The 16728-nt window shown below is 40.2% G+C and overlaps 1 protein-coding gene across 7 annotated transcripts in view; it reads right to left on the reverse strand.

Moving 5' to 3' along the window:
* Positions 1–3551: 3551 nt before the first annotated feature.
* The window catches only part of LOC129721908 (serine/threonine-protein kinase mig-15), a 102408-nt gene continuing 89231 nt past the window's right edge, over positions 3552–16728 (reverse strand). For 6 of the 7 annotated variants that reach the window (XM_055675018.1, XM_055675015.1, XM_055675016.1 and 3 more), the window contains 7 exons: positions 12973–13098; positions 7446–8162; positions 7234–7389; positions 6997–7167; positions 6782–6931; positions 6515–6724; positions 3552–6446 (listed from right to left, as the gene is read on the reverse strand). In XM_055675018.1, coding sequence (XP_055530993.1) covers positions 6273–6446; positions 6515–6724; positions 6782–6931; positions 6997–7167; positions 7234–7389; positions 7446–8162; positions 12973–13098 — 1704 coding nt within the window. In that variant the 3' untranslated portion in view covers positions 3552–6272. The remainder of the gene's footprint in view (positions 6447–6514; positions 6725–6781; positions 6932–6996; positions 7168–7233; positions 7390–7445; positions 8163–12972; positions 13099–16728) is intronic. The other variant, XM_055675019.1, reaches the window with a different exon arrangement.

Consider the following 16728-nt stretch of genomic DNA (forward strand, 5'->3'; position numbering starts at 1 on the left):
AGATAAAGTGACATTGATCGAATATCATTCGAAAATGATTCATTTTTATAATTGTTGGTTCGGTTTGGTGTTTGTCTTTATTATTCGATGTTTCTCATGAGCATGAGCATGAGCATGATTGACCGCCCGCGGTTGCTACTCCGTTATTGCCAGATCAGCTGTAATTACACAAAGAACCAACAGATGATGTTTGGGACCAACATGCATCCTCAATGTGTAAAAACAGGTGACCTGATATTAGGCAATACCAGCGCCGGCCGCATCCGAATGCAGGTCAAAGAAGGAGTTTGTATAGGAATATGTTGACGTGATACTCGCTTTATTGGAAGCCGAGAACACCTCTGCACTTCCATGAGAAATCACTGGGATGTTGGATAAAGGGGAAGGTATACAGCAGGGTTCGTTTTGGTAAACGATGCGCTAATGCGTGTCTTCAAGCGAGAAGAAGGATTCAACGTGCGCGAACCGACGAAGAAAGGGAAGATCGTCGAGGGGCATTCAGTTCCGCAAGAGCGGCGCTTAAGAGAGCAATAAAAGCTAGTGAACGTGCGTGCTTCGAAAGACTGTGCGCTAGTGCCAACACTAACCCGTGGGGTAACGCCTATAGGATGGTGATGGCCAAGACTAAGGGTGCGATGGCGCCCGCAGAAAAATCACCAGCGATGCTTGAGCGGATCATAGAGGGACTCTTTCCACGCCACGAGCCAAATCCTTGGCCTCCGGCTGGCGAGTCACTTCACCGACGTTCTAGTATCTCAAACTCAGACCAGAGGTGGTCGGCCAACCTGCCGAACACCCAATATATGAGTGACGGCGTTAGCCGTGCCGAGGCAGAGGAGGCGGAAACGGTTACGAATGAGGAACTCATCGCGATCGCCAACTCCCTGAAGGTGAGCAAAGCACCGGGATTGGATGGGTTTCCGAATCTGGCTGTGAAGACGGCCATCAAAGAGGCCCCCAGACTATTCCGGGAAGTCATGCAGAAGTGCCTGGATGACTGTACATTCCCAGAGAGATGGAAGCGACAGAAGCTGGTCTTATTGCCGAAGACAGGGAAACCACCTGGTGACCCGTCGGCATACAGACCGATATGTCTGCTCGATACGGCGGGTAAGGTGCTCGAGAAGGTTATTCTCAATAGACTGGTTAGGTACACCGAAAGTGCAAACGGTCTGTCGAGTAACCAGTTCGGCTTCCGAAAAGGCAAGTCTACGGTGGATGCTATTCTGTCCGTCACCAAAACAGCAGAGGTAGCACTCCAGCGTAAAATATGGGGCATTCGCTATTGCGCAATCGTCACGTTGGACGTGAAAAATGCGTTCAATAGTGTTAGCTGGGATTCCATAGCCCACTCGCTTCGGAAACTAGACATTCCGGTGTCTTTGTACAGGATTCTGGAAAATTATTTCCAGAATCGTGTGCTAGTTTACAGCACAGACGAGGGTCAAAAATGTGTCCCAATTACCGCAGGGGTTCCACAAGGTTCCATCCTGGGCCCGGTACTGTGGAATATCATGTACGATGAAGTGCTGGATTTGCGGACGACATCACACTTGAGGTCTACGGCGAGTCGATCGAGGAGGTTGAGTTGACGGCTTCGCACTCTATAAGCGTCGTCGAGGACTGGATGCGCCCCAAAAAACTGGAGCTGGCGCATCATAAGACGGAGATTTCAGTTGTCAATAACCGCAAGTCGAAGCAACAGGCGTTGATCAGTGTCGGGAATTGCACCATCGCCTCTAAGCGCTCCCTGAAGCTGCTGAGGGTGATGATCGATGACAAGCTCGCCTTCGGGAGCCATGTCGAATATGCCTGTAAGAGGGCTTCAATGGCTATTGCAGCATTATCTCGCATGATGTCCAATAGCTCAGCAGTGTACAGCAGCAAGCGGAAACTTCTAGCTAGCGTAACTTCGTCCATACTGAGATACGGCGGGCCAGTGTGGTCCAAAGCACTAGGTACTAGTAAACATCGGAGTAAGTTGGAAAGTACCTACAGGCTCATGTGCCTGAGGGTTGCGAGCGCGTATCGAACTGTGTCATACGACGCAATCTGCGTCCTGTCCGACATGATGCCTATCAGCATAGCCATTAAGGAGGACGTAGAATGCTTCGATCAACGTGACACAAGGGGCATACGAGGTACCAGAAGATCATTCTCGATGATCAGATGGTAGCAGGAGTGGTCCAATTCCGCGAAGGGCAGATGGACGCATCGACTTATACCGGATGTATCCGGATGGGTCGGGAGGCGCCATGGAGAAGTGAACTTCCATCTGACACAGATTCTGTCAGGCCATGGTTGCTTCAGGCAGTATCTACACAGATTCGGGCATGCGGGGTCCCCCATGTGTCCCGAGTGCGCGGAAGCGGAAGAGACTGCTGAGCATGTCTTCTTCGTGTGCCCTCGTTTTTGTGCATGCGCGGAGCGACATGATGGTAGTGAGCGGGCCAGACACCACTCCGGACAACCTAGTTCGGAGGATGTGTAAAGACCCAAACATTTGGAGGCCGGTTTGTACAGCCGCCTCTCAAATAGTTTTAGAATTGCAAAACAGGCGACAGGTTGACTACCGACACGCCAGTGTTAGCTAACGGCCAGTCTCCAGGTTAGTTAGCTAAGTTAGCAAAAAGACCTAAAGAACCAAGAGGGTGCACAGAGCACAAAAGCCGCTCCCCGAAGCAATACCTAGCGGTGGTCCCGGGGAGTATTATGGGCTGGAGACTGAAGGGGTTTTAGTGGGTCCGGTCACTGATACAAACCAACCCCACACTCCCTGAGGTTGGTCACCTCAGGGGTTTGGATGCAAATTTCCCCTTCACCTGAAACAAAAAAAAAAAGATATATATATATATATATAGCTTATCTAGTTAACAAAGGTTTTTTCACTGCTAAATGGATAAGCTGCGGCTCAATTTAATTATTGACAAAAACATTAAAATAACATGGTCTTAATGTTATTTTAATGTTTTTTTTTGGTGAAAAAAAACTGAAACTCGTCTATCGGAATACGTAAATGGAATTTTTCTTTCGTGAAAGACCTAACCGTTGCTATCATAAATTCACTCCATCACAATGGAGCGTTTTCATTCTAAATCTAATTCTGGATACCTACCATAGAAGGCACATCACTACAAGAGCCATTGTCATATCGCACCATTACTCCGGAATACGATGTTGCATTTCGTATGAAGTGTGTTGGAATTTTGCAGAACGGATTTCGGAAGGTAGAAACAAAAATTAGCGCCTACGGAGGGGTTTATAGTCTCACGTAATGCCCCCACCTGCGCTTCATTAAATGCTCGAAATCATCTGGAATCCGTTGGAGCTTAAGATGTTTTCCAAGGAAGGTGTCCTGCACTCAACTTTTCCAGGTTTTCAATGGTTTCGGATTGTTTCTGCTGGGTAAGAATCAGAACTTTGTACGCTACGATGCGGGTTTGCGTTCTAATCGTGCATAGGAATCCTTGTGTTTCTTTCAACAACACTACTGGGAGTCTTTCATAATCACTTCAATTTCATCATTTCGGATTACGCCACAACGCATCGAGCAGATTTTTTGTCATGTTTTATTATAAATATCCCTATTAATGTCTAAACTTCTCTTCTTAACCCCAATCATACCCCTCTCGTCAGTGTTCACTTCTATTTGTATTGTTCGCGCGTCTGTTGTTTTCTCTTCTTTCGCTTCATTGTTCGCAATGGCCACCCCACCTGCAAAAGGTAGAAACTTTGGGCAACGAAAGGTTCTCCATTCCAATTGCTTTGTTGGTAATCTGAGTTTTTTTTTCTCCTGCCCGGTTTCTTTTGTTCATGTGCTTTCTTTGCCGATTACATTCTTATCTGTCGCCTATATCCGTTATGTGTACTACGTAAGTTCTAACGAGCAGCAGTTTGTTTGGGTGTTTTTTTTTCTTCATAGTTATTACCATATAATTACTTTCAATTCGTTTATATATTTATAATTGTATTTCTATTAAAAGACTCGTGTTCTGCACTTGTCGCTTCCATTCTTTAATTAAATGTTTGCTCAATAATGATAGAGTGTAGACAAAGTGTGGGTGTTTGCGAAAATGTATGAGTGTGTGTGTGTATGTGTTTGTGATGAAGGAATTATTCCTTTTATTCATTTACTTACAGCATATAAAAATCGTTCACTGTTTGCGTGTACTTGTGTATATGAGTTGAGGGACGCTATATTTTATTCCAGATTTTTTTTGCTATCTGCGAAATGAAGCGCACGACTAATAATGAAGATATGACAGAGATAAAATGTTTCCTTTAAGAATACTTGTATAGGTGTACGTGAGTGGTATGCTTGTGTGTATGTATGGTATGAGTGAAATGCGTCGGGTATTAGTATGAGCACACGGTTGTAGTGGTTGAGAAATATACATGACGATTAACGAACGGTAAGATGGAACAAGAGTTTAGCTGGAATTCTCTTGGTGGGGCATAAGTGAGTAACCAAGGTAACCTTATTAAAATAGGTTCGTGAGGGTATGTAATGTTCCTATCACTGTTTTCTGGTTTCATATTGTTTAAAGGCATTTATTTTATTACACGATTTTTCTCTTTCTTGCAGTATGGCGATAAAACTGAGTAACAGTTTTTCTTTCTGCTATCGCTCCGGTTGATTGGATTTGTGTTTGATTTGTCAAAAAAGAAAAAAAAATGTTTCTAACTTTTTGTCTTATAATTATCTATTGTTGTATTATCTGCTAATATTTCTTTCGTTAAACATTCTTCTGCTAAATGGGCTGTTCGTTTTCTATAGTTTGATTTAATTTAATCATGTTTTCAGTTAGTGCAATGCTTTGTTCGAAATTTTACTAACATACGCGAATGTTAAGAGTGACTGTATTTTCAGACTTCTCCTGTGCTAGAGTTGATCAAGCATACAAAAGTTCTTCGGTGTGAAATGGTGTGTGATAAGGGTTAGCGTAACCCGCAATTTGATAGCACGGAGACTATGGAGGTTATGGAGGTTAACTAGTGAGAGTTATTGCACAGTTAAAAATAAACATAAAAATCGAAAACGAATATTAAAGGGAACCTCTGGGTATATGTGAGAAACTGAAGGGATCTAAACAATCAGATAAAACAGAAAAAAATGGCACTTGTTGAGCGTAACAAATAGAAACTAAAAATTTTAATGTTCAGCTTGCCGTCTCAAAGAGAATGAAAGGTTTCGTAAATATTGAAAATCGCATCAGAAAAAAGATCTGTGAAATATGTTTGTGAAATAATGATGTCCTGTAAATAATGCTCTAAAGTGTGGGTTCTATATAAGGACTAAAATAGCCACTATTTCCTCAGCAAAAATGTATAACCAATTCCCTTGTCCGAAAGTTGTTCGCCAAACAAAACATTTATTATAAATGCATGAATTATTTTTCCTGAAGTAACCTGCTTGCTGGATGAAAATACGCAAACTGTAGTTTTTTTTCGGCTAACATTATCTTTCAATATTTATTTAGTTAACACGGTCCCGGGAAAGTATTATAAAGCAGTGATAAGCATTCCGTAGATCGTCTTTTGACATGCTTTATTTCGCGATTTTTTTTCTATTTACAGCAAACTAAGTGGACAACAAACTCGCACAACAGCAATCGCTTCTCAAAATGCTACCGCTTTTAACAACACGTACTCTAGACGTACTGCAGTGTAACGAACTGCCAATTTGCGAGAAGAAACATGGATTTGATTAATTGCTGCTTGATTGCGTTTGATGTGTGCCAAATATGCGAGGATGCGTGGAGCACGACGGTGTTTATTGTATTTGTTTATACTCAGGAAAAACATAAAAAGATTTAGACTGAATGCTTGTTACGGGAGTCAATAAGCTGGGAAAAAGTCTTTTCTTCGTTCTCCCACACTTCGCGGGGATGAACTGTTTTTTCCGTTGCAGCACCGGAAAGGGACTCGAAAACCATTTGTTAAAGGACTATTCGTGTTGATCTATTCGCTTACTCTGTTAATAATAGAATTATTATATACGACTTTTGCTTTACACTTGTCTCACTAACATGATTAACTTTCTGTGCTTGTATGTTCTACGCAAATCCAGATTCAGCTTACATGCGGGGAAAGAAAACCAGAACTCCTACTACTTCGCAAAACACCATTAAATGACTTACCTTAACAGTGTTTTCTTGCATCTTGAATAATAATATATGGGTAAACGTTTTGTTCTACACTAACTCAGGCATTCAACCAACTATTGATGTGGTAGTCCATTCACACGCGCACGCAGGGTCAAACCCCCGCCATTACCAGTTGGCCATTCCGGGTTTGTTCAGTGTCATGAAGTAGATCTGACAGGATGAACCACCTTTGGCACTGCTGAAGAACACCTTGTCGTTCCTCTCGCACAGGAACTTGAGTCGCTGGGCTTTCTTATGCATGAAAACTCCGTCCAGGTGGCCGGTTTCTACCGAACGGATCTATCCAGGAAAACAAAAAAATTACCTGTATAGTTTCACTTGGGAGGAAACAAGGGACGGAAACTTACCTCAATTGCCTTGTTGCCCCAGCCCATAATCTGCCCGGTGCCGATGTATGCAACTGATGTCGGCATTTCGCCCCACTGCAGGACAATGTTTTTCGACACCCGGCCCATTGTATTGACGTAGACACCCTCGTTGTCATAGCAGAGTAACAACTGCATACCGTTGGAGTTGGGCAACGTAACGATGCAGTGTGGCGAAATTGGACCCTGAGTCTAAAGTGATATAAGAAGTTAGATTCACAGAGGAGCTTTCTTGTTCAACACTCTTACATGTTTAGGAAGGTAGATATCGTAAACGGTGGCCGAGTCGAGATCGACTGCATGGAATCCTTCGGCCGAACCGTAAATCACTTTCAGCCTAGTCTGCTCTTCTACGGTCAAGTCGACAAGCAGAGGACGATGCATCAATTCACCGAAACTCTAGAAGCGAAAAATTAAACACAGTCAAACTTTAACCTAATTCGTATTCTAACAAGCCAGCCTACCTTGAATGCCATAAATTTGTGGTACGGTTTTGGAGCCCAGGCGTAAATTTCGATCGAGTCCTTGAGCGCAATCACCAGAAACTTTATGCGTTCGTATTTGACTATTTTGAAATGAACTGCGCCCTGCAAATCGCCTACGTTGATCCAGCCGTTCCGACGTTCCACTTGTTGCTGTTGAAATAAAAAGTTGATTTTTTGAAACTGGATACATCGCGAACAAAACATCAGAATACTCACATCGCCCATCCCGTCGGTTCGCAGGATTTTCGATTTGAGCCACGACAAATAATACACTCGAACGCGATTCTTTTTGCCGGATATTGTGACCAGAATGTTTTGACCCTCTAGGACTTCCATCTGCTGGAATCTTCTCCTCGATATCAGTTGATAGACCTGAGTACAAGAAAATATCAGTCTAGTTAGCTGTATGGTGTAATGTTGAAACTTACCTTTCCCTGTCCGGACCGATCCAGCAACATGAGACCGTTCTCGGTTCCTATAAGCAGATTGACACCCCACAGGGCAGCACACAGTATCTCCGAGTTGAACCGTTTCTTGTACTTGCGGATCTCGGGTGTATCGCTAGCGGCATCGTGCGATGTTGGTGTGACATTGACGTTAACATGGCTTTCCCGCCGGGCTGCACTCGATCCGCCGGAGCCTGCGCTGAAACCGAACGTGAGGAAACTTCGCTGCTTCTGTTGCAAGGCCAGAGCGTACGGGGGCAATGGCGGAGTGGCACCACCGATTCCACCGGAGACGGAGTTTAGCGATGCAGGTTGCGATTGTTGATGGTGCAACAATTGTTGTTGTAAATGATGGTGATAGGGAGGTAAATGATTGTTATTATTGCTACTATGCGAAAGATTATTGTGGTTTTTCAGATTTCTAATGTTATTCGAATGGTTTGGACTGTTGTGGCGGGAGGAAGCAGACGAATTCGACACCGTCGAGTGGGGTGACGAGTTGCCATTTCCACCTCCACCTCCACCACCAGCTCCATGGCTGTGGTGGTGGTTGTTACTATTGTTATGACTGTTACTGCTATGGATAAAAATGTTATTGCTGTTGCTGTTGTTGTTACTGTTGATGGGGCCGACGCTCGCAACGCCGACGAAGGACTTGGATGGTGTGGAATGGGCAGAGGAACTGACGGCTGCTCGATACTGTAATTTTTTTGTTTGTCATTGTTGTTGAACAATTTGGCAGTTGTGGAAGGTGATGCAGTGGCAGTTGGCGGTTGTAGTATAATTTTTGTTTTATTTCAATTGTTTCGCGGTGAGGTCGAGGAAAACCAAAAAATTAAATTAGTAAATCAAGCAAATTAGGAGAAGCTGTAAAATTTAAATCAATTAAGTGAAGCATGCAAAATGAAGCGATAAACAGTAGCGCGTAGATGCAGTTTTAATTTGTAGCAGGCATAGCTGTTGGGTTTGAATGAGAGAAATGATTGGATGGTAGGTATTAGCGTTGAAGCTGGTTTGTATTTGTACATATAGTCTAGCAGATGAAGAGGTTCTATTTAACCCATTAAGGTCTAACGTAACGCAACGAAAACGTGCTATTTTAGTCTAAGAAAAATGCTGAATGCTACAAAATTGTTTTGACACAATAATTTTTTACGGGCAATTGTCCGAGACTTAATGGATTATTTTGATTCATACTGGGTTAGTTGAAATGATTCTCAATCAAACTATTTTAGTTATACCAAATACGTTAACCGATTTATTGAATTAGCAAAAATTTACATTTAGCGACGGAGTATCATTTCCTCCATTAATTTCCGGATACATGGCAAAATTGCAATCGGCCTATACGAGTTGTGGTCGATTTGATTTTCCCGGTTTTTGGATGGCGATTACTTTTACTTGCCTCCAATCTTGCGGTACGACATTTTGCACCAGATACTTATTGAACAAGTTCAATAAGCGCCTTTTGACGGTGCCGAGTAGATTCTTTAACAAGTTGAATTTAATCCTATTTAAACCAGGCGCATTATTGTTGCAGGACAGAAGGGCAACTGATTGTTCTACCATTGTAACAGGTAATTCCATCGCGTCGCGACACGGAGACTTTCCTGGCAAAATTAACCATCCACCGGGTTCAAAACTCTTCGCTTTCGTTGGCTACATTAGGATTTGGCATTATTCGGGCTGTGCTCCAAAGAGTGCTCATCGTATCTCCCTCGTGGATTCAAGAACCGACACCAATAACCGCTGTTTTTTGCTCGGACCAAGTTTTAAACTCATAGATGAAGTTTTAAACTTGTTCTCAAGCTCCGAATATCGATTGAAGTCGTCAGGTTTGGCTTCCTTCCGAAAGGCCTTTGACGCGTTGGATTTTTTATTAATTTTCCCACTGGGATATCGTTTCGTTTGGGCTTGCAACGCGACGTCGAGAATCAAGCCTGCGAGAAGGTTGTAGTCTTCAAATGGTGGGAGATTTTGAATCGACTCGACGGCTCGTGAAATATTTTCCTCGTATAACTTCCAATCGACATTTCGTGTGAGGTCATACGGAATGTTAATCGATTGTGCGCAATTTGATCCATTGGTAATTGCAATTAAAATAGGCAAATGATCGCTGCCGTGAAGATCCAGGATTTCGTTCCATGTATAATCCAACCGTAGCGATGTCGAACATAAGGATAAACCTAAAGCGCTTGGTTGCCCTGGAGGTTTTCGTACACGTGCCATACCCCCATTATATAAAATTGTCATATCGAAGTCATCGCAAAGGTTATAGATTAAAGAGGAGCGGTTATCTTCAAAAGGGGAGTCTCAAGCCACGCCATGAGTTTTGAAAACCCCCAAAGTTAGTCGAGGCGAGTAAAGGAGATCTATTACATCAAAGAGCAGTCATTGCCCTATGCTTTGGAGGGTAATATATATTGAGGCAATACAAAGCTATATTGTCATTCAACATGCGATAACTTCGATGCCTGGAATCGAGGGGAGGTTGATACGATAGCACTTTTTAATCTTAAGAAGTACTCTGAATCACGACGAATTATATCATGGAAGTTAAGGTGCGTAGTTTCGAGAGTTAAGGTCATAAATGTTTGAATTGTAGGTTGAAATGCCAGCAGCAGAGTTTTAAGGGGATCAGTTATGTTGCAATTTTCAAAAATCCAGTCAAAAAATAATTTTAAAACTTCAGCAGTCCAGATTCTGGCCGGACGAAAAAGAAGGAACATTTGGGCAATTTGATGGAAACTCATTGCGGAAATTCAGTTTAGTCAGCTCCGGAGGAGTTTGCTTCGGATCTCCAACAGCAGTTTTTTGTTTGAGAGTATTTGCCATTTCAGATGGGGATTTCCTTTGTCCTTTCCTAGGATGTTCGGGAGAAGAAAGACTTCTTTTCTTCCTAGACTTCTCGTATTCGGCAAAGGTAGGTTCTTCAACTGAACTGAATCGTCAAAATCAGGCTCATCAGTCGACAACACCTCAAAAGGATTCAGAGAAACCAGTTTGGTGGCAGTGGCCTCCCTAAGATCACAAACAGCTATCACGTTTGCTTATAATTCTAAATAGAATTGTAAACATTAACACACAGTGAAGATCAACTGTCTAAACGCCATACGGCCTGAGTAGGGGCATGTCCAAATCGTGCCTAGACATAATGACATAACATAATATCTATTATATGATTTTTGTATTATGTTGTTCAATGGTACGTAAGGTAATGTTCATGTGACAACAACAATATCGCACGCTAGCCTGGGGGGTTAGTGCAGTCTCGATCAACTAGATTAGTTGAGAGAATTCGTTCTAGATATTGTTTTCGGCACATTTTGCATGTTGTAGGATAAGTACAACGATACACCGTGCCCCAGTGCTCAGCTCGAGAAAATTTCCAGTCCGAAAAGATCCTTGACCTGATCGGGAATCGGACCCGATGTTACAACCGTATGGGGCTAGCCGACCGACATTGCTAACCAGAGAACCACAGGGACACATTCCATATTCATGTGAACTTCTACTTATATATTTAAAACTTACAATTTTTTTGTAGATATTTATTTTGCGGAGACAGATGTATGCAAATATAAATGTAGCAACCCTATTTAGAACCCGTTTTTAAGCCATGTTAAGCACATGACAATATAAGCTATTTTAGTCAGGGAAAATTAAACAATGCTTGATTGATGAGACAAGAACATTTTATTTCAAGTTGGTTTGAGGATGAGCTTGAGGATATTCGAGTTTGTATCAGAATACATGAAAAAATATGAAAAGGGCAACAAATTGAGATGTAAAAAATATTGTGATGAATTTACGAATCAAAGCGAATAAAAATAGTGTTCCAAATACTCAAGTAAAATAATAATTGAGCAAGCTTTATTTTCATGATTTTATGCAAGGACAACAGAATTGTGAGCTTGCTGCTTTGAGAAGTATTTGTAGGAGTTTACATAAAAAAATACTATTCTTTATAGAGAATCCATAAAGGTAATTTAGAATTTTTGGCATTGAAGTCATAGCATAATCTAAACGGTGTTTTTCTGTAAAATTTGACGTTTCGGCCGTTGATTGTGACCTTTTTCAAATAAATCAGAGACAACGTTTATTGTTAAGCGCATGAACTTTGCGGGTTATTGTTCTGAGAAATCTTCATGTCTATTGCAATTACCTAAAAGCTTGCCCAGCACTTAAAAAACATTTATAAATTTAATGAGAGGACTCACTCACGAGAGCTGTTCTATTCCGCCAGCTGGTATTTACAAAATAAACAAGTCAAGAGAATATTGTTGTGAAACGTAATTTAATTTCGATTATAATGCCAAAAAGTCATCAAGATAGCTACTTGTTGGACATTATTTGGCTTACGATTGAATTGCAAAACTGCCGAGGTCAATTTTTTTTTATTTTATGATATGAATAAATCAACTAATGGATCTCAAAACGTATTAAATTATCTTTTCCAGCATAACCCGTACAACTCAAATTAAAACTATATGACCGTTATTATCTTACTATTACTGGCAAACGTTTCTAGCCTAATATTTCAGACAAATATACATTAAAAATAAAAAGGAAAATTATAATTGAATATTAGTGAGCCAGATTAGTTGTGTTGTGAAACAAGGCGGTTAATTTATTTCAAATGATTATTCTTACTCTTCATGTCTATAGATACAATGTTTGTTAGATGAGAAATTAAGTTTTCGCAAGAAAAATATGTTAATAGAAACAAGATTTACATCTTTCTGCATCCGTTAAAACTAAGTTTCTAAAAGTGTCACTACTTACAAACAGCCATCAGTTCGAAAGCGAATGTTGTCTCGGGAAAATGATGCAACAAAATCATAGAAAGTGAAAAACTAATTTTAGTGAATATCAAACATTTGAAATTTTTAAACATTTACTATCTCGTATCGGCAGCATACATGAGTGCCTTTATTGACGACCCAACTTCAAACGTAGAAAATCGACCATACACCAAAACAAACGTTATTGCAGGTCAGTTTCAGAACCAAAAAATATAATCATATAAAAATAGACTACTGAAGGAAATTACAATAATACCTACTGATTGGTATAGCAAACAAGAGCATTTAAAAGTGTATACTTTTCTGTGGGACAAACCACTCAAGTGGGTGTTACTTTCACGGCAAAAATACTCAGCACACTTTGGTTTTAGTAACAAACGAAAGCAGGTGGACATGGTTGGGTTGTGAAGAGCATGATGCATGATGCAGCTGTGCAGAGATTGCACACCGAAAGGATACTTAAGCAAGCAGTACTGGAGTGACGCCTCTTGAGCTGCCAACCCAGTGCCTGCGGCGGACCGATCCTCGCAGTGTACACTCCTTGGGGCATCCCTGCTTGATCGGCAGCTTCGGGAAGCAGTGTTAATCCGCTTCTTGGTGAGTATGATGACTTTCAGGAAAGGCGGTGTGGAAGCGAGTGTGTTATGATTTTTGTTTTGCGTGTCGATGTTTCACCGTAAACGGTGTAAGTAAACGCTACTCACCTCTTCACTGGCTGATTTATCATGGCGTGGCGGCGTGGCTGGCGATGCTTGACTCAGTAGATCCGGCAGGACACTGCTGGTGCGTTGACCTGGGGTACCCAAACTGCTGTTTTCACCCGCACGGTTCTGTTGATTTTTTTTTTCATCGGGGAAAAATTGAAAGATTTATAATATTATAAAACTGGTAAAAAATGTAATGTAAGTTAAAATTTTTAGGATAACCGAAAAAAGTTCGACTACTAATCAGTTGAGGTTAGGTCATAGTTTGAGAATCAAATAAAGGAAAAAGGAAAAATAAAAAATGAACAAAAACCTAAAATCGTATAACCGAGATTAAAAACCGAACAAAGATCGGATTCTTGCTTTTAGGCTTTCGGCGGATCGGATTAGTTTGCAGTTAAGCGGAAGGTTTGAGGTTAGATTCGATTAAATATTTAATTTAGAATGTTTGTTTTTTTTCTTCTTCGATAGCTGCATGAAGGGTGACAAAAGTCCCGTTAGTAGAATAGGTGATTCGAACAAAATACAGTGTGTGCGAACTCTCGATTATCTTCGTCACAAACACAGGCCTCGTAGGTTGGTGAGTTATTCGAGATTATATCAAAGCGAAAGTGGTGTGTCACAAAACAAAACAATACCAAGAAAAAAGATAAAAGGAAGAAAAAGTCCTGTAAAAAAGTTATCGATCTGGTGTGGTTCCAATTATAACTTCGGTAATACAAATGGTATAGATTTGAGATATTATCAATAGTTTTTGATTCGTTACTTATCGTGTAGCTACGTCAGGTGGAAACCGAAATAATAAAAAATGTGTGAACGCGCAGTGATGGACGGAGGTGTCACTCCCGGCGATCCTCCAGTTGTTGTTACTTTAGTTGGACCATTCACGGCTCTTTTTGACACTACTTTTCCCCCTCAAAAGTTCACGGTAAGCACCGAGGTTAGTAGAATGGCATGTACACAGCGATTTAGTTAGTCACAAAAAACGGGTGATCATTCTGGTTATTTACACTTTATACAATTAACAAACGCACACATATATTTACAATGCTGGTATTTATGTATAGATTTTTCAGTACACGTACAATTTGCCAGAACATGCTACGGCAACTAAATCGTTACCCATCGTTGAAGAATCATGCAGACTTAGGCTATTTCAAAAGTTCGGATTAGAAACAAAGCGATAAATGGTGGAATCACAACGTTCGCCATTTGGCGAATTGTGAAATAAATTGGTTTCGACTAGAACGATATGCTAACCACAAAATTATACTGAGCACAGACAAAAACAAACTGACTATGCAAATAGCCTAAGTACAAGTTGTTTTCGATTATTTAACTCTGGAACAATCCAGATTTTGGTACAGATTTTGTTTCAAATTTGTCATTTTAATTGCGCCATTAAAAAACCTTTGCTCGTAATCAAAGATGTACATCAAATTTAAAGCTGAGCTGATTGGATCGTACAAGTTTCAAAATGCTAAAAATTTATTGAATTTACCTTAACTGAACTGGATTAAGAGTTAATTTAGTTGAATTTGAAAAACTGAGTAAAGTTTGATAAAATTTCAAAAAAATATAATTTTTTAACAATGATTGTACCATACCATTGTCATAATACCGATGATTTATAAGGAAATTACACAAAATTCCACTTCACAGCCAATTTTTGACTTTGTGCGTCAAACCGAATTAAAATTTGTCGAATGATATAAGAGCAAAATTAGTAAATGGCACCTCGTAATTCAAAATGAATAAATTTTAACCTTGAATATCAGATTATTTGAATCGCAGATAATTTCAAATTCGTATAAACAAGAAGCTGACAATTCTTTCTGATTAGATTTTAAAACGTTCAGAACTATCCATTTTCAACAAAAGACTGATCCTCCAAATAAGAAAATACTACACCCAAAGCAAACGGGGAATATTTTATTACTTTTGGGCAATTTTTTATTACTTTTTGTGTCTTATGACTGCGCATTATAAACAAAAAGTAACAAACAAAAAGTAATAAAAATTATGACGGCCACACGCTTGTATGTGTTTTTGCAAGAGAACATACAGCCAAGCACCGCAATGCATGTGTTGGCAAGACTTCACTCGCTGCATTAGTATTGATGCAACGATCTGGTTCATTTTTTCGTCTTCATCCACACATAATCAGAATCTCAACCGTCAACCTCAATTGTCCAATTAGAAACACTTTCGTTTCGTCCCCCAGTGTTTACTTGAAATGGAAATATGTAATACTGTCTGACCAGAGTTGCCGAAGTTGCGAATATTGTTCTGGATGGGCACGAGTTTTGTATATTCAAACAGGTCCAAATGAGTTTCCACGAACTAATAATTATGTGCTGTAAATAGCTTGCAAGAAAGCGAATGTTTTTATTTTTCTCTAACGCAGTTTACAGATCGTGATGTCATTTTAGGCGCATTTCAAGTCTTTGAAATCATCAACGTTTGCATACGCTATGACGGGGAAAATGTTGCTTGGCAGCTCTTGTCATATTTTTTCGCTACTCCGTATGCATACAACGAGCGAACTAATACACGCCCACCGGATGAATTGGAGATTGAAAAAACTTGTAACATGTGCAACTTATGCGACGGTGTGATTTTTTTTTTGACTTGAGGTGGAAAGGGAGCATTTTCCGACATAAAAAAAGGTTGCATGTGGTTGAAACGACCATTATTAGATAGTCGTACTCTCATAACACGTGCTAAATATATGACAGTATGTGTTGTTACTTGACTGGGGAAGAATTTTATTGCTTTTTAAGTAATGGATTTGTTACCTAAAAGGTAATTTTGCGCTATTGCTTCTAAAGTAATAAGGAAAAGTTTTGCGTGTAGTTAATCCAGAATGCTTAAACTTTTCATTAGACCTGGCGTACTAATAACCGATTTAAAGTGACATTCAACATCTACTTCAATTTTCCAATTTTTAAAATAATCAAGTTGTAAATGTGATTCATATTGAAAGTTTTGTTAAAAGCTTTTAAACGTACAAATCTTTATAATTTAAGGATTAAAAATCATAAACGCTTCTGTGGTGTCTTCGGTAAAGTATGACACATCCCGTGTATCGCTCATTGGCAATGGTTTGCTGCCAAACCCTCTTCGAAAAGTATCGTACTTTTGTTAAATACACAAATGCACATTATTTTTAGTACTCGATGCACTAAATTTAGTAACAGACAGCAAGTACACATACACACAAACGAGCACAAACAGAGCAATGAGAAGAACAAAAGAAAAAAAAACATTGACTATTCCAAAAGCACACATACACACGCACATATAGTACGAGCTACTGGTTATGAAAGATGGGGTTTAGATCAGATGGGAAATTCTGCCTAATGTCGTTCATGGTCGTCGTCATAGATTATCGACCAGCGATTTGATAATTCTGAAATTTTTATGGTAAAATTATCATCAGGAAACGATGTCAGGTTGATGGAGAAAAAAATCATGCTCATTTCCGTCCTATGGCTTTGATAGTGTTAAACAAACAGAAAGTGGAACTTTTTTTTGTTTATTTTTTAAGGATGAGGAAATGTTGCTAAGATTAACTGGTGGGATTCGGTCTGTTTCTGTTGGTCGTATTAGCCACACGTGAATAAAATGAACAATGAAATGACCATTAGCAAAGGCTGCAATTTCTACTCTGTTTATACTGGCATTGAATCGATTTCATTGTAACGTCAATTACTAGAACTTCTATTTTTGTGGGATTGCAGGAGTGCCAGCGGG

Source organism: Wyeomyia smithii, chromosome 2 (genome assembly GCF_029784165.1).
Source record: "Wyeomyia smithii strain HCP4-BCI-WySm-NY-G18 chromosome 2, ASM2978416v1, whole genome shotgun sequence".
NCBI classification, from domain to species: domain Eukaryota; kingdom Metazoa; phylum Arthropoda; class Insecta; order Diptera; family Culicidae; genus Wyeomyia; species Wyeomyia smithii.